The sequence below is a fragment of the Bos indicus genome, chromosome 15, assembly GCF_029378745.1.
Source record: "Bos indicus isolate NIAB-ARS_2022 breed Sahiwal x Tharparkar chromosome 15, NIAB-ARS_B.indTharparkar_mat_pri_1.0, whole genome shotgun sequence".
NCBI lineage: Eukaryota > Metazoa > Chordata > Mammalia > Artiodactyla > Bovidae > Bos > Bos indicus.
Window position 1 is genome coordinate 29136298 of NC_091774.1, and position 23362 is coordinate 29159659.

The 23362-nt window shown below is 50.0% G+C and overlaps 2 protein-coding genes across 3 annotated transcripts in view; one reads left to right on the forward strand and one right to left on the reverse strand.

Annotated features, from left to right (window-relative positions):
• Window positions 1–1694, reverse strand: part of SMIM35 (small integral membrane protein 35) — an 80660-nt gene extending 78966 nt beyond the window's left edge. Inside the window, exon 1 of the mRNA XM_070803221.1 lies at window positions 1631–1694. Coding sequence (XP_070659322.1) covers window positions 1631–1694 — 64 coding nt within the window. The remainder of the gene's footprint in view (window positions 1–1630) is intronic.
• A 5654-nt stretch (window positions 1695–7348) lies between these two features.
• TMPRSS4 (transmembrane serine protease 4) overlaps window positions 7349–23362 on the forward strand; it is a 39826-nt gene continuing 23812 nt past the window's right edge. The window contains exon 1 of one of the 2 annotated variants that reach the window (XM_070803494.1): window positions 7349–7600. In XM_070803494.1, coding sequence (XP_070659595.1) covers window positions 7568–7600 — 33 coding nt within the window. In that variant the 5' untranslated portion in view covers window positions 7349–7567. The remainder of the gene's footprint in view (window positions 7601–23362) is intronic. The other variant, XM_019975866.2, reaches the window with a different exon arrangement.

Sequence of the window (23362 nt, forward strand, 5' to 3'; positions counted from 1 at the left end):
TTGGATCAACGTGCCCTCACGCCTCGAAGATGGATTTTCCTGCTATCTTCTAAATAAAATAGAGCTGTAACACTGAGTTGTAACACTGACTTGTCTAAGAGCTATAACATGGTCCATTCGAGACCTGAGAGCTATAACACGGTCTATCCAAGACCTGAGAGCTGTGACAGGCCGAGGGGGCTTTAATGTCCGTCACTCCAAATCTTTGTTGTGACAAAACAAAGAACCGAGGAACATACACTCGCGTGACAGATCCAACATGCCATGTACTCCATGGGGGAGTAAAAAAAAAAAAAAAACCCAACACATTCCAAAGGTGGTGATTTATTTAACCTGTGGCTAAAAAAATAATCACTGACAATATTTTTATGGTAGCATTGCAAGCACTTTACAAATATTAAGTCACCTAATCCCTGCAACAGTCCTAGATGATATATATTATTGTCATCCTGTTGCAGGGAAAAGCCAATTCTGACTCTATGTTGGAACAGTTTCTTTGACTTGCTGTTCATTGCTTTTGTTATTATAATCATACATAATGTCCTGCCTCTGAGACTATCCTGTGCCTTTGCCTGAATGTTAAAGTGCCTTTGTTCAGAACTCGGTCCACATGTAGATGACAAGAAGGAAGAAATTAACATATCCCCTGCTTGAGACTTGCCATTCTAAGAGATAGTTGCAAGATTAGTGGCCTTTTTACTTTGTTTCCTGGCTTCCCAGCTGGTGCAGTGGTAAAGAAGCCACCTGCCAATGCAGGATACACAAGAGATGTGGGTTTGATCCCTGGGTTGGGAAGATCCCCTGGAGTAGAAAATGGCAATCCACTCCAGTATTCTTGCCTAGAGAATCCCATGGACAGAGAAGCCTGGAGGGCTACAGTCCACCGGGTCGCAGAGTCAGACACAACCCAGCACGCATGTGCACACGCACCGCCTCCCCCCATCTCTGCTCTATGAAAAAACCTGCATCCAGAACCTGGTAAGATGGTTACTTCAAGACGTTAGTCTGCCATCTTCTCAGTCAGATGGCTCTCCAAATAAAGTCATATTCCTTGTCTCAATGCCTTGTCTCTGATTCATTGGCCTGTCATGCTGTGAGCAGAGGGAGCTTGGACTCTGTAACAATCCATTTTACAGATGAGGAAAGTGAGGCACAGAGAGGCTAACTAACATGCCCAAGGTAGTAGGTAGACAGAACCGTTATAGTTAAAATTTAAACCTGTTCATGGAGTTAATCCCATGTAGAAGCTGTTCATTATTTGACCCTGAGAAAATAAATGTAATGAAGTTTCCATCTATACTATTTAATTTCTAACCAGATTCTTTTTTTAAAAAAGTTATCAAAGTACTGTATGTTCAGAGTCTCAAATCTACAGCACAGTTCAGAGGAAAAGCAGCATCTCCCAGCCCCACTGCTCCCCCTTCTTCTAAACCACTGGGCTTCTCCAGGGTGAAGCTATGAGTAGCCTCTAGAGACAGAAGAAAAGAAAGAGGCTGCCTCTGAAATGATCGGAAACTCATTATTTGCCTACTGTGGGGGGAGAGGCCTGAATGAAAATGTTTTTTCTGAAACTGATTTCAAGTTACACTGGCAATGTAGAAACTGCCCCCTGGAACCCAGGCAGGCTCACCTGGTAGCTTGCTCGGGGGACCCAAGTGGCTTTCCAGAGGTCCTTGGAGGACAGCAGAGGCCATTGCAGATCCTCTCCCTGACCCATGCAAGGCCTACCCATGCACAGTGGAAGAGACCTGGGTGTGCCGGGTCACACAGACCTGGATCCCAGCCCGATCTGAGCCTGCATCTCCTTCTTTGTAAAATAGAGGAAGAGCAGCATCCACATCTTACGGTGGCCACAGGGACTAAATAAGGTGATGTTCTTTCTTTGCACAGGTGTAAAAGCCTGGCACATGGGAGCACAATTTATGTGCTGGCCTTTTGCCCCTTTTGTGGAGCAAATGAGTCCTGTCATTTCCCCTCCTGCCCCCAACCTTAGTTCCCCAACCCAGGGACGTTCATCCCGGCCAGAGAAAGGTCAGCTCCCACCCATCAGAGATCAGCCAGGGTTTCCCCTGTGCTTCTTCGGTGCAGATATTTAAGACTCAATTCTACAGCCTTGGGGTCTAACCCAGGTCTTGGAAGAAGGGTTGGCAAGCAGTGAAAAGAGACATTTCCTCTGCAAAGAGACTGAACAGAGCGCCACACCTGAAGCATCCCTCACAGCGAGCCGGGCTGCCCCTTGCTGTCCCTAGGGTACAGGTACTGCATTCCCTGTGTGCTGTATTTCAGAGTCACTGGGCTCTGGTGAGAGGAGCCACTGCCAGCACATGCCCACAGGCTGCACCCTTCCTCACTTAATTTCCTAGGAAAGGCTCAAACAAAAGGGTCTGTTCCTGACACTGATCTCAAATTACTTGGGCTCAGAGGAAGGAATCATAGACTCTGCTGCTTGGAAGAAACCCCAAGGACTCATGGATGTCAAGCCTCAGTCTCTGAATTCAGCTTGCTCCAGAAATGACAGCCTCTATCCTCTCCCCAGGGCTTCCCTGGTGGCACTAGTGGTCAAGAATCTGCCTGCCAGTACAGGAGATGCAAAGATGTAGGTTTAATCCCTGAGTCAGGAAGATCCCCTGGAGAAGGAAATGGCAACCCACTCGAGTATATTCTTGCCTGGGAAATCTCTTAGGCAGAGGAGCCTGGTGACCTACAGCCCATAGGGTCGCAAAAGAGTCGGACCTGACTTAGCAACTAAACAACCGCACAAGAACCCACTCTCCAGTGTGAGAAGAGATCTAGCCCAGCATTTTTCAAACTTAGGGGAACATTCAAATCACCCAGGATCCTTGTAATGCAGATTTACTGATTGAGTAAATCGATCAATACACCTTGCTGCCCTCAAAAGCTCCTGTTTTAGTGGGGGAAGTGCAGTCTCTGGGCAGGCTGAGCCCTCCAGGGCAAGAGCTTTATATTTTCTCCAGTCACATAGTCTAACATCACAGTACCTTTAATATCATAACCTGTAACTATAGAAAATATTTGTTGGATGGTTGTATGATTGGGTGGGCACATGTGAATGGATGGGTGGATGGGTGCTGATGTGAAAATCAAATCAATCAAAAACAGTCAGCAATTGATAGACTGTGTGTGTGTGTGTGTGTGTGTGTGTGTGTGTGTGTGTGTGTGTTAGTTGCTCAGTCATGTCTGACTCCTGGCAACCCCATAGACTGTAGCCCACCAGGCCCCTCTGTCCATGGGACTCTCCAGGCAAGAACACTGGAATGGGTTGCCATTTCCTTCTCCAAAAGGAACTATAGAAAGAAAGAAAGTGATAGACCATACTATTGAATATTTACATATGTATTTACCTATTATATATCAAGGCAAAATAGTCCTGGGGGGAGATGGGGGAAGGGAGAAGGAAGGAAGAAGGGTGGGAGGAAGACAGGGAGGGGCAGAGAGACAGAGGGAGGGGGGGAAGGAAAGAAGGTAGTGAAAGAGGAAAAACTCTCCAAACCCCCAAAGAGTTTTCTTTATCCCTTTACTGGAACATCTTACTAATTTAGAATGATTTATGGATGCGTCACATCCCTTCCCGTAAACTATGAGGTATGTGCATGCGAGACTGCGTCTTTTATCTCCTAATCCCCAGTGCCTGGCTCTAGCAGGAACTCTGTAAACATACATTTTGTGAAATCAATAGCGATAATAGCTCCATTCAAGAAATCCTTTTTAGGTACCAGACATGGATATCTCATTTAATCCTGTAACAGTCTTATGAGGCCAGTCTGATTATCCACACTTTACAGATGAGGATGGTGAAATGTAGCAGGATTAAATAAAATGCCCATAGTCTACATAATCAGCGGTTGGACCAGAGCCCACAGTCTTGACCAAGTGATAGCCAGATTTTGTGAGGCCTGAAGCTGATATATTTCGAGGGACTCACTTTACGGAAAAGAATACCCCCAAAAATCTGCTGCAAAGTTTACAGAATAGTATGACCATGTGAACACAGAACCAAGACAGGCCTCCTGACAGGGGCCATGCAGGGAGGGGCTCTGAAGCTTGGACCATATGAGTGCCCTGGCAAAACGTCCTCTGATCTTGACCCACGGACTGGAACCAGAAGCAAAAGGAAGAAGGAAGAGAGAAAAATGTCAGAAAAAGAGATGAAGTGATAAAAAAGGAACAAAAGGAAAGGGAGGAGGAAGGGAAAAGGAGGGGACTCTAAAGAGATGGCTGGGGGACTTCCTTGGTGGCTCAGTGGTGAAGAATCCACATGCCAGTGCAGGAGACACTGGTTCGATCCCTGGTCTAGGAAGATCCCGAGTGCTGTGGAGCAACTAAGCCAGTGTGTCACAACTACAGAGCCTGTGCTCTAGAGCCACACAGGGGAAGCCACTGCAATGAGAAGTCCATGCATAGCAACAAAGAGCACAGTCAAAAATAAATAAACACTATGTATATCTGGTCCCATCACTTCATGGCAAATAGATGGGGAAACAATGGAAACAGTGAGAGACTGGAAACAGTGAAGGCTCCAAAATCACTGCAGATGGTGACTGCAGCCATGAAATTAAAAGACGCTTGCTCCTTGGAAGAAAAGCTATGACCAACCTAGACAGCCTATTAAAAAGCAGAGACGTTACTTTGCCAACAACGGTCTGTCTAGTCAAAGCTATGGTTTTCCCAGTAGTCATGTACAGATATGAGAGTTGGACTATAAAGAAAGCTGAGCGCTGAAGAATTGATGCTTTTGAACTGTGGTGTTGAAGACTCTTGAGAGTCCCTTGGACTGCAAGGAGATCCAACCAGTCCATCCTAAAGGAAATCAGTCCTGAAAATTCATTAGAAGGACTGACGGTGAAGCTGAAACTCCAATACTTTGGCCACCTGATGTGAAGAACTGATTCATTGGAAAAGACCCTGATGCTGGGAAAGATTGAAGGCAGGAGGAGAAGGGGATGACAGGGGAAGAGATGGTTGGATGGCATCACCAACTCGATGGACATGAGTTTGAATAAGCTCTGGGAATTGGTGATGGACAGGGAAGCCTGGCATGCTGCAGTCCATGGGGTCGCCGGACACAACTGAGCGACTGAACTGAACTGATGTATATACATATACATCTTTTCCCAGGTGGCACAGTGGTAAAGAAACTATCTGCCAATGCAGGAGACATAAGAGACGCAAGTTCGATCCCTGGGTTGGGATCGAACCAACTGGATGAGAACCCAGTAAGGAGATGCAAGCCTGGGGCCCGATGTTTAGCTCGATACATATAAGAAGCATGAAAAGCTTGGTTGGGAAAAGGAAATGGCAACCCACTCCAGTATTCTTGCCTAGAAAATCCTATAGACTAGGCAGCCTGGTGGGCTGCAGTCCATGGGGTCGTAGAGTCACATGACTGAGTGAGCACACACACACACACACACACACACACATATAAAGAGATGGTTAGAAAACAGAAAGAGCAGGACAGGAAGGGATTGAGGGAGAGATGAAGCTGCCTCTGGATGAACGGAGGTGGGGGAGCGGGGAACATCCAGCCAGCTGGTCCCGCACCCCCGCCCCAGGCACCTGGAAGGATGAGCCCTCTACTCTCTGCAGGCCATGACACCTCCACCTGCACACTGTGAGCCTCCTCCCTGCAAGGACCCTGCCTCATCCTGTCCACGTATCTCCTTCTCCAGCCTCTCCTCCGGCTCCCAGACCCTGGGAGCTGCCCCAGAGCTGCAGCCAGGAGGCCTGAGTAATCAGCCCTCCAGCCAGCCTCGCCCAGCAGCATTCTTGCCCAGGCAGCTACCTCTTTCCTGGTTCATCACCTGAGAACCCAGTGAGGAGATGCAAGCCTGGGGCCCGATGTTTAGCTCAATACATATAAGAAGCATGAAAAGCTTGGTTCAGGGTAACCCACTGGCCTCCCACTGCCTGATTGCTGGGTCCTCCTTGAAAGGGACATGCCTGCCTGTGTCTTCACAGCCTGTCCCTTGATGTCGCCTGTTCTAAGATCACGGGCTGTTCACATTGCCCAAAACTTCTGATTCTAAAGGCACCACCCTTGATTGGGGGAAAGTGGTTGGCTCAAGAGACACTTCAGACCAGCTCAGATCTCTGCTGCTCAGAGACAAGTCCAAGGCCATACCTCACGGAGCAGCCAAAATTAGGCCAGTAAACTGTTCAATCTAGCCCATACTCCTCCTCCTGCTCAGAGCTCACCAGGGTCTTCCACGGGCCATATCTCCCCAGGCCATTACCCAGGGCTTCCAGACACCTGTGCTACATTCAATCCTGAGCCAGACTCAAAACTGCCAAGAGCCCAGTACGACTTGGGGGCCAGTCCCTTGTCTCCATGAGCTACTATTTCCTCAATGTCAAATGGGAGTTTTGACAGGGTTGTGGTGAGAACTAAAGAGATGATGGCCCAATGCACAGATCTAACCTGGGCTGGTCCCTGGGGAGGGTCCAGGCTGAGAAATGGACGAAGATCTGGATTTGTTCAGAAACCAACACTAATTTACTGTGTGACCTTGGGAACTTGGAACTTAGTTTCCTGACCCATAAAAACGATGGGAAATGACGGTTGCCCAAATCCCTTCCAGCTGTGTGGTTCTGCAGTCCCAAGGTCTCTCTGCACACCCCACTGGCCAAGGGGTGGCTCCAACCCTGAGAATATGGCAAGATGTGAATCAGCAGGGACCCTGTGAGGAGTGGGACCCGTGTTCAAGCCAGAGCACCAACAGTAATAGCCAAAATATTGAATTGGCTAAAATGTTCCTTTGGGTTTTTCCATAGGATGTTACAGAAAAATCAGAAAAACAAAAACAAAAACAAAAAAACCTTTTTTGGCCAACCCAAAAGTAATAACTGGTTTGGTGGGGCTAAGAAATGCTTAGAAGGGCTGCTGACTGGAACCCCATATATAAGCCTACCCAGGACAGCGTCACCCCACGGTCCAGGGAAAAAGGAGGGAACCTCTTCTCCATGGACTTTCCAATCCGGTTGCTCCACTCATGGCAACAATCTGGTTCCACTGAGCAGTAAACTCTGTCATCCTAACTCCCCACAACCCCAAACACAGCACCCACACAGGGAGAAATCACTCATCTAGAAGAGATAGAGAGAGAGAGGGCCTTCTAACATCACCAGCAGCCAACACCCAGTTGGGTGGAAGCCACTCAGGCGGGAAGGCCTTTACGACATCTAGGTGTGTCGCCTGTTCTGAGGCTGAAGGTCCCAGGAATGACTCCAGGTGTTGTTCCAGCCCCTAACTAAGACAGGTGTCAGGTTACAAAACATAATCATTCCAGTTTGGCAACTTTACCTGGAGGATTGCTTTAATTGACCTGCCCCACACTCCCCAAATCACTCCTGGAAGACGGCAGTGGGAGGCACGCGCCAGCTACGCCAGGGGATAGAGATGCTGGACGCCAGGAACCACCAAGGCCTGCCCTGCACTTAGGGCTCCTCCAGCCAATGTTGCCTGGGGATCGCTGACCTGCTGGCCAGCCAGGGCCCGGTCCTGAGAGACCCTCATCCTGACTTGGGTTGGCGACCTCAGCTCCAGGCCATGGAAAATTCACAAGATCGAAGAGCCAGGGTCGTAAGTGTGGGGGCTCCAAGGACTGGGAGAGGGAGGGTCTCCCCTCTTCAGGCAGCCTAAGAGGTCATCAGCTCACAACTTTGCAGCACCTTCCAGGTGAAAAAAGAGGTCCCACCTAAGTCACCCTGGTCCCCACCTGCCCTCCCCTCCCTCCAACAGCCAAGCCGGGGCTATCCTGTCAGCTCAGCCCTCCTAAATCCTGCCTCTCTCTTACCCAAGGTCTCCTGGCTTGTTGGCTGGAGACTGGCACCACCTTGCCAATGGCGAGGGACTGTCTTGACACAATGGTGGCCCTCTGCCCCCTCTGTGGGGAAACTGACTCATTTCTTTTTAAAGAAAACAGTAGAGCACTGACTTAGAACAATCTAGGGTGCCATGGAGATCTACTTTTCTCTTTTGTTGGCTCTGCCTGCTCTCCTTCTCCTCTGAACACTGAGAGCTTCTCCACGGTCTTGGGGTGAAGAGAATCAATCCCATTTTTCAGGGAGGATAACTGAGGACAAGGAGGGGAGGAGGTGGAACCCAGGGAACCTTCCTTCTCCAATTGTTGGACAAGATGCCACAGTTGCCAACAACCAGCATGAAAATGAAGGGGAGGGGAGGGGGGAGCACTATGTCCAGGGAGAAAGGGATGACCTGCTGGGGGCCCTCAGGTGCTGGTCTCCTGACTCTCGAGCACTTCCCGTGACACTCCTCTGGACTGTCTGGCAACACTCCGGCCCCAGGGCTGGGGTAGCCGGGGCCAGGAAGGGCTCGCCGCTTTACTCTGTAATTCAGCCAGGATCGAAGCACACACCCTCCCGTGTCCCATCCCTAGACGCCCAGCCTGTGTGCCGAGAAGCTCCATCCTGCGGGGCTCTCAGAATGGAGGAGGGAGCGGTACCAGCCTGCCTGAGTGTTGGCAGCTTCCTGGTGTCACTTGGAGCCACATAGGAGGCAGTTTTTTGATTTATAGTTTTATTTATTTACTTTGGCTGCTCCAGGTCATCAATGATGTTTGTGCTTTTTTCTACTATGGTGAGCGGGAACTACTCTTCATTGCCGTGCACAGGTTTCTCAATGCACTGGCTTCTCTTGTGGAACATGGGCTCCAGGGCCTGTGGGCTCTGAAGTTGCGGTTCCTGGGCTCTAGAGTACAGGTTCAACAGTTGTGGCACACGGGCTTAGCTGCTCCATGGCATGTGGGATCTTCTCAGACCAGGGATCAAACCTGCATTGGCAGGTGGATTCTTTATCACTGAGCCACCAGGAAAGTCCCAGGAGGCAGTTTTGATGGCAGATTGCTGGGGCACTACCTGCAGAGTCAAAGGTCGCATGGCCAGCTCCTTTGTGAGCTTATCAGTCTCGAGACTTTGAAACTCACCGTCTCCTTCTATAAAACAGAAATATCCACACCACCCCCTAGGCATACACACAGGTTAGCCTAGTGATATATGAGAATAGCCTCTGTAAACCAGGGAACCCTGTGCAGAAGTCAGGACTTTATGACTAAATAGAACTTGCTCCAGGGAATGGCAGATCGGGGGGCATGACCTACACTGACCCTCCGCTGCCCTGGGCAGGAGCTGGGTGCTCAATGCTGTGTGAACAAGTTGGGGCAGGTGAACACACTGGGGAGGAGGGGCCTGGGGCCCCAAAGGCCAGGCAACAGTGAGGCCATAAATCAGGATGGCACCCAGCGAGCTTTCAGTCTCTGAGCTAACCATTAAACCACTGTGCCTCATAACCTGCTATTTCCTCTAATGAGGCCCAGACAACTATAGCTCCCAGCCCTGGGAGAGATGAGACAGCCTTCCCTCTTCCTCCCACACCCCAGGGCCACTCCCTGGACCAGGTCCTACACTGTGGCTTTGTCTTCATACTGTTTCTCCCTCAAACCTATTCAACCAGATGTGCCAGTGAGACAGGAGCTAGGGAGGGAGAGGGCCCTGGGAAGAGGTCTGAGCCTCGGCCCTCAAGGGGAACATGTCCCTTGGTATCTAATACCTACAGCTGAGCCCTGGAGGGAAGCCTGGGATGGGAGGACTAGCCGTCCTGGTCTTAACTGGTTACTGCCCAAGAGGCCCCAATACACTATGAGTCACAGGAGTAGAGGGCTCAACACTTGAGGTCAGTCCAACCCTCGGGCTACCCTGGAGAAAGCAGGTCCTCCTTGCCTCTCCTCCTTAACTTGCTACTGATAGAGGCCCAGAGGTTACTGGGCTTGGTGGGACTCAGGAAAGTGGCCGGTCAGCGGGCAGCCTGCTGGCAGCGGGGGTCAGGGAGCATGAGTGGTGTCCACTTCAAAGAGAGGCCGAGTCCAGGAGCCCACTCAGTCCTCGTGGTGCCTTCCTGGCTGGTAGACAGAAGAGTTGGGCCATGCAAAGACCCAAGAGAGCAAGACAGGCAAAGAAGGGCTAGGCGCCCTCCTGTTCTCCAGGCCCCCCACCTGCTGTGACCCCCAAAGTAGCTGCAGCCTTCCAACTGCCATTTAATCAGCCCCTCCTACTGGCCAGCCTCCAGACGGCTGGAAGTGGAACAAGAGGGTACAACGCCTGGGTTCTGGCCTGGAGGTGCTCGAATCCAGAGGAAGGGCGGCTCCTTAAGCAAAGGATCCTAAGGCAGTGTGAGCAATCCAATAACCAGAGAAGGTGCGAGGTACCGGTGGAGCAGAGAAGGCAGCAGATTCTCTCTAGGGGTAGCCGGGGAGTCATCCCAGAAGAGACAGTACTTGCACTTGACCTTGAAGCAGGCTCTCTCCAGGCAAGAGGAAGTGCATGTGAATAGCAGAAAGCATGGCAGTGCAGTGGCAAGGGGGCGGGGGCAGTGGCTGGAGCAAAGGCACAGGCGCAGCAAGCACAGAAGGCGAAGCTGGGGTCTGGGCCCCTCGGGGTGTCATGCAGGCTCTCCATGGAGATTAGGTTCGGGGTCCCCACCCTGCCCTGGAGTTCAGGGGGGCTGGGCCAGGGTGAAGTCCCAGCAACGGCTGGGTGCTCATGCTTCAGGTTGAGCCACCCCTAGAACCTGGCACAGCCCCACCTCGTCCCAAGAAATGGGTGCTGTGCCTTCTCTGCACCCACACTAGACTCGCTGGTGACAGAGCAGACGTGGGCCATGCACTCACGGAGCTCAGCGCCTAGAGCACATGGAGGGTAGGAAGGGGTTGATGGTTATCAACAATCTGTTTCACTCCTGAAACAGGAGTTTTACCAAACAACTGAGTATCACAGGCTGCGATGAGACACACAGGAGCTGTCAGAGCCAGACCAGGGTGTGGGCCTGGCTAGAGGTCAGCAGAGGCCAAGGGCTGCATAGGAGCTGGGATGCAGGGAGATGGGCCATGCCGGGTGGAGGGAACAGTGGGCTAGAAGGTGGATGTACAGCCCCAGGCCCTCTTCTGTCTCCCAGGGCTCTTCCCTCCAGCCCTGGGGGTAGAGCTCTGTGCCTGGGTTTGAGGACCTGGAGAAGTGGTTTAGAAGTCAGGCCTGGTCCTGCCCCCGGCCTCTCCCTCACCCTCCCTGCTGCCGCTCTGTGCCACTGAGACCCCAGGGGCCATCTGCAGCAAACATCTGTGCCCTTGACAAAGACTGAGAAACTGAGGAGCTAAATATGGGAAGTGAGGCGAGATTAGTTCAGGACAGAGGGGGAACATGGAAGAAACCAAAAACAGGGCTCAAGAACTCTGGACAAACTTTTCTGAAGCCCAGAACTAACCCAGGATAGCCGGAGACAGGTGTTCTCAGGCCTGAAAATCTTGGCAGGCCTCTCAGATTTCCTCAGCTCACCTCCCCTCACTCTTCCTTCTTGCTCAAATAAAAACATCTGCCTCTAAAAAGTACCTCAAATGCCCAAGCAATGATCCACCCCAACAGTGATTCCCCAAAACCTGAAATGCATTCATCTGCCACATTGTTTTATAAACATCAGAGTTACTACCAGACTGTGAGCTTTGAGAGGAGTGTCTGTGTCTCTATTGTTATCTTTACTTATTTATTTGTTGTTGGCTGTGCTGGGTCTTCACTGCTGCGCGGCTTTTCTCTAGTTGTAGCGAGCAGGGGCTACCCTCTAGTTTTGGTGTGCAGGCTTCTCGTTGCTTTACTTACTGCGGAGCACAGGCTCTAGGGCTCATGGGCTTCAGTAAGGCTCGTGGGCTTAGTAGTTGTGATTCCCAGGCTCCAGAGCACAGGCTCCAGAGTTGTGGTACATGGAATTAGTTGCTCCACAGCATGTGGGGTCTTCCTGGACCAGGGATCAAACCTGTCTTGTCTCCTGCGTTGGCAAGTGGATTCTTTACCACTGTATATAGAAGCCCAGGTCTGTGTCTTTTCCATCTTTTTAGCCCCAAACCTACCATAGGACCTAGCACGGAATAGGCACCTGATAAATGTTTGCTAACAAAGGACAAACAAATGACCAAAGACTGGAACCCCTGTACCTAGCAGTTTGATTTATTTGACACTGAAAACAAGATTACCCAAGTCTGAATGGAAAGATCCCAGATGCCACCAGAGGTGTTCCCCAGCTGTTTTCATCCCAGATGGGGCTGGGATGAGGCCTGAGCCCACCTGGAAACCCCAGTGATAAGAAAGAGAGAGTTTGAGCACAGCCAATGTGGCAATCGCCGTGCGACGTGATTAAATCCACCTCACAGCCTGCAGCTCTGTCATGATCACAGCAGGGAAATTCGTAAACAAGAGTTAAGACTCAAAACCGCAACACCTCTCTCCACTCCTCCTTCCCAGAGCAGCTTCCAGCTTCTTCGCATAATCCACATGCAACTGGAAACTCTCACAGGGTAGCAGGAGAAAGAAACACTTGAGGAAGAGGGCAAGAGGCTGCTTTGGCACCCTTTCAGGGGTGGACACACGTCCAGGGGTGTCAGCAGCGTCTTCCGTCACGAAACGTGCAGCACACCGGGCTGGCAGGGGCTCTGCCTGCTGGTGTGGCTGATGCTTTAGGCATTTCCTGCAGTCAGTCTCTGCCTATATAACATGCATGCATGCATTCAGCATGTGCTTCCTTGAGAATACAGTATGTACTATGCACGGGCAGGACACGGTGGGAGACTCAGAGAACACCCAAAATCTAAGCTCATGTGCTCCATATGCTCTCTATGGATGGAATGCAGCTGCTGCTAAGTCGCCTCAGTCGTGTCAGACTCTGTGCGACCCCATAGACGGCAGCCCACCAGGCTCCTCTGTCCCTGGGATTGCCAGGCAAGAATGCTGGAGTGGGTTGCCATTTCCTTCTCCTAGAAGCAAGGAAAACTACTTCCCCCCACCTCAGGCAGAGCAGAGCATCTGTTCACCCACGGACATGAAACAGAAAGGGAACAACGTAGCTGAGGCCACCCCACCTCACCTTCGTTCTATTCCCACCCTGACACTGAGGACTACATGCATGATCATGCCTCTGATCCCCAGAGAAGAGGGTCCTGCCAGGGTGTCAGAGGACCTACCCTGGTAAGAAAGAATCACTGACACTCTAAAGAGAATAGTAACAATAGCAGCTGCATCTCATCTCCACCTGAACACAGCAAGAGCAGCATTTTCTGGCTTGAGAAGCACATTCATATCCAGAATCACCCTGAATCCTTTTTTCAATATGTATTTATTTGGCTGCACCAGGGCTTAGTTGCAACATGTGAACTCTCTTAGTTGCAGCATGTGGGCTCTGGTTCCCTGACCAGGAATCGAAAAGGCCCCCTGCATTGGGAGCATGAAGTCTTAGCCACTGGATCGCCAGGGAAGTCCCAAGAATCTCTCTGCCTCTTACCCCCGCTCTCTGAGATGTAGTGATCCTCCTTGTACAGATGAGGAGACTGAGGCTCAAAGAGCTCAAGTGACTTGAGCAGGATCACTTAGCCAAGAGGAGTCAGGGCTGGGACCCTAAGCTCTGGGATTTGGGGATCCAGTCCCCTGCTTTTCCATCCTGCCGTCCTATCTCCTCGAAGATGTGGACCCATAAGACCTGAACTTAAACTAGAAACTGTAAGACCAGAGGGCCCCAGTTTCCTATCTAGAAGCTGATAAATTTTATAATAAAGTATGCATTTAGGGAAGACTGCATCAGCTGGTACAACCAAATGGAATAAAGACAATGTCATTTCTGCAAGGAGACTGCATTCCTTGCTAAGCTACTAAAGGTCACTAAGGAAGAAATAAAATACAGGGACACAAGAAGCCAGTGGGCACGATTAACTCAGACTTTCAAGAAGGCCTAGGACAAGGTTCATGCCTGATACTACCTAGGAGAAAAGCAAGTTACAATGAGATCACTAAGGACAGAAAATTGATTTAAAGAGAGAATGTTATGAGTAAATCAGCACTAGGACTATCTTATCTGGCAAGGAGGTAACAGAAGTTCCTTATTAACAGCAAGCTCTTCAGAATCATAGGCCCTAAGGAAAGGACTTTAGAGGTCTTCCAGATAAGTGGTTTCCCCAAATTTGGTTCAGCCTCAGAGCCCTTGGCCCCTCTGAAATCTAATATAGAACCCCACGTGGACAGAGAAAAAGCCAGAGCTGCAGTATTTGAAAGAACTGTGACCCCCATCCACTCCTCTCCTGCCTCCCTCCTGCTGCAGCAACCTCTGGGGCTCCACCAAATCCCCCCAGGATTCCCCAGAGCGCTTCACTGGCCTTGCCTTTGTCTAGAACGGAAATTTCCTTCACGATTCAGCTTCTACTCATAGTCCTTCCGTGGTTCATAACAATCTTCTCTTTGCCAAGAGAAAGCCATCTTTATGTGACTGGCCCCATTTGTCCTCAGCATCCTTTTTGCCTCCACCTTGAGATGGCCCTACACGTGTTTTAACCTTTTATTTATGTTTTATTCTTGGCTGCCCTGGGTCTTGATTGTGCAGGCTTTCTCTAGTGGTGGTGAGCAGGGGCTACACTTTCGTTGTGGTAGGTGAGCTCCTTATGGCGGTGGCTTCTCTCTCCTGCAGAGCATGGGCTCTAGGGTGCACGGGCTTCAGTAGTTGCAGCTCTTGGGCTCTAGAGCACGGGTTCAATAGAGAAACACAGGCTTAGTTTCCCTACGGCATGTGGAATCTTCCAAGACCAAGGATGGAGTTCGTGTCCCCTGCATTGGCAGGAAGATTCTTAGCCACTGGGGAAGTCCAGCCCTACATATTTTAAAGGACCACATCTGTGCTACCTGAAATCTTCACTTCTCTGGCTCCTGCATCCTCCAATCTTTGTTCATGGAAAGATCACACACGTCCCATGACATCACTTCAGGTCCCCTAACTGCCCTGGTCATTCTCCCCACCAGGGCATCCTCATCCTTCAATTCCTTTCCTGAAGTCAGAACCGTTGACCTAATGAAACCATAAAATAGTTACCATTTGCTCTGCTCCTATTACACACATGCTAGACCCTCTACTAGGCTTTCTCATTAATAATTAATGATAGTTTAGTATCTATTATGTCAAGCCCTTCCTAGGTTCTATATTAATATTGTGAATTATTAATTTAAGTAATACAATATATACCCCATGGGCACAAGGACTTTGCCTACTTGTTCATTGCTATATCTCCAGGCCCAGAACAGTGTCTTACTGAATGGACAAAGTATTAGTAGTATTGTTGTTGTTTTTGTTGTTAATATTTATTGCATTCCTACTATGTAATAGGCAATGTGCTATATGCTATGCATATTTTGGTCTCATTAAGAGGAAGACACTGAATCTCTGTCTAGCTCTATCTGTGTCTCTGTCTCTCTCTTTCACTCTCTCTCTCTCTCACACACACACACACACACACACACATCCTTGAGGCCACCAGGGGCTAAATAACTTGATTGAGGCCCGTGCTCCATCCATCCAGCATGAAGCACAGTCTCCTCTAGAAAACGGCAGCCCAGAAAGGAGAAACTTCACCAAGCGCTCCCAGTGTCATCTGAGTGGGCAGGAAAGCAGGGGGCTTCCTTGGTGGTTCAGTGGTAAAGAATCCACCTGCTAATGCACAAGACTTGGATTCAATCTCTGAGTCAGGAAGATCCCCTGGAGAAGGAAATGGTAACCCACTCCAGTATTCTTGCCTGCGGAATCTCATGGACAGAGGAGCCTGGCAGGCTACAGTCAGTGGGGTCACAAAAGAGTCAGACACGACTGAGTGACTGAACAATAACAATGGGAATGCGGGAAAGGAGCTTCACGTTGTACAACTCCAAAGTAATAGATGAGGAGGAGCCACGGAAGCAGCGCTGAAGCACCGTTTGCAGGATCACGAGTTCAGGGTTCACAGGCAGAGATCCCGGAATGACTACAAACTTCAGCCAGGAGATGGCAGCTCTTTGCTGCAGCAGCCAAACCAGCCCACTAGAAGCTGGTTCTCTGGCCTCATGCGGAACAGGGAGAATCAGTTCTCAGTTCCGCTGGGAACTGAGAATCAGTTCCGCTCAGTCCTCCCTGTGCGGAGCCGCCTTCAGACCCTCCTCCACTGCTGCGGGGAGTCCTGCTCCCCAAGCCTCCGGGGCATGTTGGAGGGGTGAATTTTCATGTCAGGAAGATCCCTGAAGAAGGGAATGGCTACCCACTCCAGTATTCTTGCCTGGAGAATTCCATGGACAGAGAGGCCTGGTGGGCTACAGTCCATGGGGTCGCAAAGAGTCAGACATGACTGAGTGACTGAACAACATCAACAGTTCCTCTGTACATCAAAGCACTGTGTGCGTCACCTCAGTTAATCCTCACCAACAACCCTGTGAAGTAGATCGTATTCTCCCCATTTTACAGATGAGGAAACAGAAAAACTGAGTAACTTGCTCAGGATCACACTGTCGATAAGGGGCGGAACTAGATTCAGGCCAGTGCTCCTGACTCAGAGTTCAGAGGGTACAAGAGCAGAGACACCCCTCCTCAGACCACAAACACCAAGTGAACGGGACCATGAGCAGGTCTGTTTGACCATGAGAAGACCAGATGCGGCTTTCTGTGAGCTTGAAAAGGTGCATCGAAACTAGGAGGTAAAGTACCTGATGGAAACTTTCTCACTGTCAGGTTTTATCACAGTAAGGTTTATCACACCTGAGTTCCGAAGGAAAAAACTCGGCCCAGAAGATGTTAAATGATTTACCTAAGGTAAATAGTAGCTAAAAAAGAGCTCCGCAGGTAAATAGTCAGATTTTATAACACCAAAGTCCCTCTTCCCTCCCCACCATTTCTCTCCCTGTTAAAGTTTAAAGGACAATTCAGGACAAGCCAAGGGAGTATGATTTTTCCAAGGCAATATAAACTTTGTGGGGTTCTTTATCAACCTCAGCCTGAATCACGGATGGCTGTTCCTTAGTTCAGGTAAATTACAAGGTTTAGAGAACCCTGCCAAGCTTTGAGATCCATCAGCTTAAAAGGCAGTTCCAAAGGCAAACCCCTAAGGGTCCCTGTCAGTCTGGGTGGCCTGCCTCCTGGCGGCTTTCCTGTCCCCTTCAGCCTCTGCGCAGGCATAGCCCTCGGGTGTGCAGAGGTGGGGACACCTTCCTTCCCATCACACCGTGCAGGGAAGGGAAAGTGGGCTGGATGGAGCCACTGTCAGAAAGCAAACTGAATAAAGTAGAATTGCTAGGAGAACTCAGAGAGGCTGCAGAGAAGGGGCTGCTCCTCCTGAGGCCGAAGGATGGCCCTCAGTGGGATTTGTAGGAGCGACAGGTAACAGCAAAATCAGCTGGAGGCAAGGGCTCTGCACTGGGGAACCCCAGCTTCCTTCAGTTTGACTCAACCCAACAGGCATGTACTAAGACCTCCCGCCAGCCCTTCACAATGTTCAGCCATGTGACCTGGGGCGAGACAGCACAGTGCCTCTGGACCTCAGTTTCCTCACTTGTAAGCCACCTTTGCTCTCTCCCCTGGCCCTACCTGGAGTTGAGAGCTGTGCCTGAACACAAAGGCTGATTCTTAATTGATGGCAGTGAACAGCAGGCTGGCCACAGGATAATGGCAGGTCACCCGACACCTCCCTTCCGCCCCAGGCCCTGCCCTGGAGCCATTATAAGCTGGGATGGGGCCAAGGTGCTCAGCTCAAGTTGCCAACAGGTCAGCATCTATGGGCTTAGAACAAGACAAAATGGTTTTGAATGTAGCAACTGAGACTGAGGTTGGTCCAAAGGAAAGCATGCTGCCATAAGGACATCTCTGCCCAAGGCAGAGTGAGCAAGGGCGTATCCAGAGGCCCCTCCTTGCCAGGGTGGGGATACCCACCTGTGCGTGGCCATGGCTGAGGGGTCTGCCTGGCCATGGGCTCTAACAGTTCAGAAGATACTTGAAAGCCAGCATGATCTGTCATCTCTGAGAACCTTCCATGTACTCAGGGCTGCTGCTTCCCATCCAGGCTCGTCTCAGGACACTCACACTCTCCTCTCTTGACTCGTGATCCCTCAGCCCCACTCACAGCCACCCTCCTTACCTTACCTGTCATGGCTGAGGCACCCTAGAGAGAGGGTACTCGCTTCAGCCTGCCAAAGGCATCAGACTGCGGATGGACAGTATGTAACTGCTTGCCGTCAGGTTGGGAGTGAGATGCAGGTTCATGGGTCAGAACTGTGTGAGGCCCCTCAGAGCAGCCCCTGAGCCAGCCGATGGCCGAGCCCCACTCTGCAGGCTAACTGGGAGCAGCCTCTGGGTCCCCTGGCTCACCCAGAGAACTTCCCCCACCTCCTCCCCTGGGTTTCCCCCCTCCCTACCATATCACCAGCCTTAGCAACCTAGCTGCCACCTGCCAGAGCCCCAGAGGACCTGTATATCCTGTCACCTAGCAACAGCAGCATCCCTTCTCTAAGTTTTCCCAGGGAGACTATGGGAAGCCAGGGCTTCAGACCCCATGGGAGCTTGAAGCTGCCACAGACCAGATCAGGGCCAGAAACCTCCTTTCTGTAGACCCCTGCTTTTCTCCATTCTTCTACACCCCAATCAGCCAGCTCTGCGCCCCTACCAACTTCTTTCTGGAATAAGGAATGAAGAGATAGCATTACAGAAAAGAAGAGAGAAATGAGGTCCAAGAGCAGGCTACTTGGCAAAGAAAGCACACCAAGGAGCTGACCAGGCTTTCTGGCCTCTGTGAGCAGTTGCTTCTTCTTTGCCTCATTATTAGCCTGGTGGTGCCCATTTCATTGTGCGGTTAGTTACCCTCTTCTCTGCTTCATCATCTCTGAAAGAGAGCTCCCAATTACTGAAGGCATCTTGAGGTTCAGAGAGGTCGAGGAGCATGCCCAAGCTCACCCAGCAAGTCAGAAGACAGGGCAAGTTGAGAACTCATACTCCCCCAACTGGGTCTTCGTCTTTCCTACAGTACACTTAATCCTCGCCCCTATTTAAAAATAAGAGCTGCCTTCTGTTTGATTCATCACCTCTGTGCAGGAGGGGAAACAGCTGAGATAGTTATCTGTGATTTGGAGCTGAGCTAAATACAACCAGGAATTTCTTGGGATCTAAAACAGCAGGGACTTGAGGGGAAGGGATAGTTAGGGAGTTTGGGATGGACATGCACACATGCTGTATTTAAAACAGATAACCAACAAGGACCTACTGTCTAGCACAGGAAACTCTGCTCAGTGTTATGTGGCAGCCTGGATGGGAGCAGAGTGTGGGAGAGGATGGATACATGTATATGCACGGCTGAGTCCCTTTGCCGTCCACCTAAAACTATCAGAACATTGTTTATTGGCTGTACCCCGGTGCAAAACTAAAAGTTAAAAAAATAGCAAAACAGCAGTGGCTGAGGTAAATAAAGGAAAGAAAGTAAATAAAATAAAGGTAAATAAAGGAAGGAGAGCAGGTGATAAAGGTGCAAAGCTAAAAGAACAGAGGGAAGAAGGGGTAGTAAATCAATAAAGCTCCTGCCAGGTACCAAGCACTGTAGTAGGCCTTTCCTTAACTCAGCCTGGGAGGAAGGTTTTCTCAGCCCTGCTCACGGACAATTTAGCAGAGTCAAGAATCATGCAGAGGTGGGTTTGCCTCCAGACTGAAGAAGGGCTGGGGAGATGCTGGGAGTTAAGTTCTACATGTTGATTGCATGCTAATTATATGCAACTAGACATTCATGGGGTCGCAAAGAGTCGGACACGACTGAGCGACTGAACTGAACTGAACTGAACTGAACTGAAGACCTCGTTGCAGGGGAGTGGAGAATCAGAAGGATCCAGTACTGGTTGACAACAGCCAAACAGGTTCCTGAAACAGTGGGGAAATGAAAACAACAGTCCACCAAGCCCAAGAGGCTGGCCTCAAGGGCTGGATCTGTTACTTACTCTGGGGCCATAGTGACCACTCAATCTATAGGAGTCTGGGTTTTCTCTTGTATAAAGTGGGGATAATTTCTCAGGGTTGTTGTGAAAATATTTAATCCTCGTGGCATTTATGAAAGATATGTAACAATACCCAATTGCAGAATAAGTTGTTCTGCCTCCATATTTAGGTCTTGGGTTAATGTCTTTCTGCCACCAATTGAGAAGCAAGGTAAGAAGATTCTCTGAGAGAATCAGGCAGTAGGCACTAACGTAATGTTTTCCAGTCAAATAACTTCCACCCACCTCCCACCTCCCTCCAGCTCTGGGGTCTCCGGGGCCCTAGGGATTCTTGCCCTTTTGTTTTACTCCAGACAGCAGGAGCCTTATTCCAGGATAAGCCCTGGGTCAGACACCGGTTTGGCTGGCCCTGTGAGTCAGGGCTCTACTGGCAGACTGAGTCAATAAGGCAGGTGACCCCACCAGCAGCCCCAACCAAAAGAGGAGGGCCAATGCCTTTGCATGGGCAGGGCTGGGCCTGGGCTGTGGCATTGTGGCCAGAGGCTGAGTTCAAGCTGAGGATAAACAGAGACGCCTCCAGCAAAGCGGAAGGAGACACAGCTGGTCTTTGGTGGCCTTATAGCCCCCTTCGCTCTATCAGCTCCAAGGCAAGACATTCCCCTGGCCTGGAGGGAATCAGAGCAGAACATCAGGAGGATGAGAGTTTAACACCTTGAACCCCTCAGCAGAGCCAGGTGGCTGCATTTTTGTTTTCTCTTTGACCCTCAGATACATGGCCCTGGATAAATCATAATCCTTGATTCATGGCGTTTTTCACTGTTGGCCCATGCAGGTCTCACTGTATGGAGCTCACCCCCTAGTTTCAGTAACATAATAAGTCTCCATAAACCTACCACCCAAAACAAAAGCTAGGATTTAGCAATAACCTATATCTAACCAGGCGATCTCCTTGCTGAGGGACGTGGGCAAGTCTCTTTTGTTTATTAATTCAACAAATCTTAGTTGTACATATTTGATAGGCCAGAAAGAGTGCTAGAATCAACCTGAATGCCATGTTCATAATTTCTTTGCCTTTTTCCGGAAAAGATTCTGTGTTCTATGAAATCTTCTGGGAGTTAATTTTTCCTTTAATATGAAATTGCTCAAGCCATTCGTAGTACTCCGTGGCACTATATTCTGTGTGTTTTGACTGCAGCATAATATTCTATTGTGCGAATTAACAGCCAGCTTCTTCAAGGCTAGCTTGGGACTGAGCCCTAAAACTGCAATCTTTTCCTTAATTTTTTCATTCAGCAAAGATTTATTAACTACCCATAATGTGTCAGGCATTGTAGGAGACACCAGGGGTGCAGTCATGACCAAAACACCCACAGCCTCTATCCTTCTAGTTTGCAGGCTTTTCTCCCCATTTTTCTTTTGTATTCTAAAAGGTAAGGCTTTTCTGTATAATGACCACTATTCAGTTGATAGCGACAGAAAGCATATTAGCCCAGGGTGCTGAGGTCACTTCAGTTCAGAGATGAGGAATTCAAGGTCCCAGCAAGAACAGGCTGAAAGCCTCTTTGGTTCCTGCTCTCAGCTTCTAGAGCAACTCTGGACCCACCAAAGGAAAACAGTCAATATTTGTTGAAATAATAAACAAAAGAGACTCGACCTACCTGCTTCAACCAATGCAGACACTTATGTGCAGGCAGACTCTGTGAAAAAGAAGGACTTGACAGGGGACTGGCCACTAACTGGATGTTCTTGATACCCCTCCAAACTGCCCCTCCCATAGCCTTCCACATCTCAGCATATACCCTCTTGCCTGTTCACTAAAAACCCAAAAGCATTCAATCTATTAGGAAGGCCGATTGCCTTTAGGCCCTGGAGGAGGGCATGGCAATCCACTCCATATTCTTGCCTGGAGAATCCCCATGGACAGAGGAGCTTGGTGGGATACAGGTCATGAGGTCTCAAAGAGTCAGACATGACTGAGCGACTAAGCACACATTGCCTTCAGGGGCTTCCCAGGTGGCGCACTGGTAAAGAATCTGCCTGCCGACACAGGAGACACAAGAAACTGAGGTCAACTCGGGTTCATCCCTGGGTCAGGAAGATCCCCTGGAGGAGGAAACTGCAACCCGCTCCAGTATTCTTGCCTGGAAAATTCCATAAACAGTGGAGCCTGACAGGCTACAGTCCAGGGGGTTGCAAAAAGTCAGACTTGACGGAGCGACTGAACACACACACACACATTGCCTTTATCTTTGAAGCACAGCTGAATCTTTCACCAGCTGTCTGTTTATCCCTCCTTGCTGTAGCCACACTGATCTCCATTCTGTTCCTCCAGCACCAAGCTTATTCCTGCCTGCCTGGCAACTTCCGGTCATTCAAGCCTCAGACCAGAGGTGCTCTCTAAGATGATCCCTTCCCCAGATCTCCCATTCTCAGCACACAGCCAGGCACTGTCTCCCATCACCCACATTACTCTCCGCATAGCACCCAGCTCTCTCTGGGTTTATCTGTTGATGGTCGGCTCTCCCCTAACTTCCCCTACTTTCCCCCACCTTCCCCTACTCTCCCCCTGACTCCCCCACCCCCACCTCACCCCAGGATACAAGCTTCTCAAGACCAGGGTCCCGCATACCTTGTTTGGCACTTCTCCCATCCTTGCTGTAATTATTTCTCATTTGTCTTTAAATCCGTAGCTCCCAGAGCAGTGCCTGGTACAACACTGACCCTCAACAAATAGTTGTTTAATACTTAGCTATTGAACCACTCTGGTTATCAGACAAGTGTTATTTCTTTTCACCTTTGTATTTGACTGAATTAGACAAAAGAGCTTTGTGGACTGTTACTTGCTGATTGTGTGTAGATTACTGTTGGTAACATCACCTGACTCTGTAGCTACCGAAATGGAGGGAGTCACCAGATTTGTTCTCATCTTCATCCTGGAAGTAGCTGCTGATGCAGGCCCTGGTGATGGTGGAGGAGAGATGGCCCAGAAGGAGCTACAGTACAGAGCCCAGAATTCTAGCTGTCATTTACTGGGCCTCTACTAGGTACAAGCCAGATGCAAAGCACCGAAGGCAAAGGCAATAAGAAATAGAGATCGCCTGACTGGAGAGTTCCTGGGGTAGAGTCCTGGGCCAAGCGTCTGGGGGCACAGGGAGGAAGGGCCCGGAAGGAAGCTGCTTTGTGAACCAGGCGCTTCCCACTAGATATTTCACGGCAGCACTATGATGCAGGTGTCATTTTCCCCGCTCTGCCGAGGGGACGCCTAAAGCTCAGAGAGGTTAAGTATCTTGCCCAAAGGCTCACAGTTAATAGGAGGCAGAGCCCATGTTCCAACTTGGTCCCTGCAGAGCCTTGGCCATCTCTGCTGCATCCCCCAGCTACCCATGGCCTAGTGCCCCCATAGGGCAAAGCCAGGCACGTCCCCAGAGCAGACCACAGAGTTGAGGAAGAAAGGAAGAAGCTCCTTCTCCCAGTGACTGTTGTCTGCCATGAGAGCAGGTAGCTCCCAGGGACCCCACAATTTATAATCTAGATCACCACC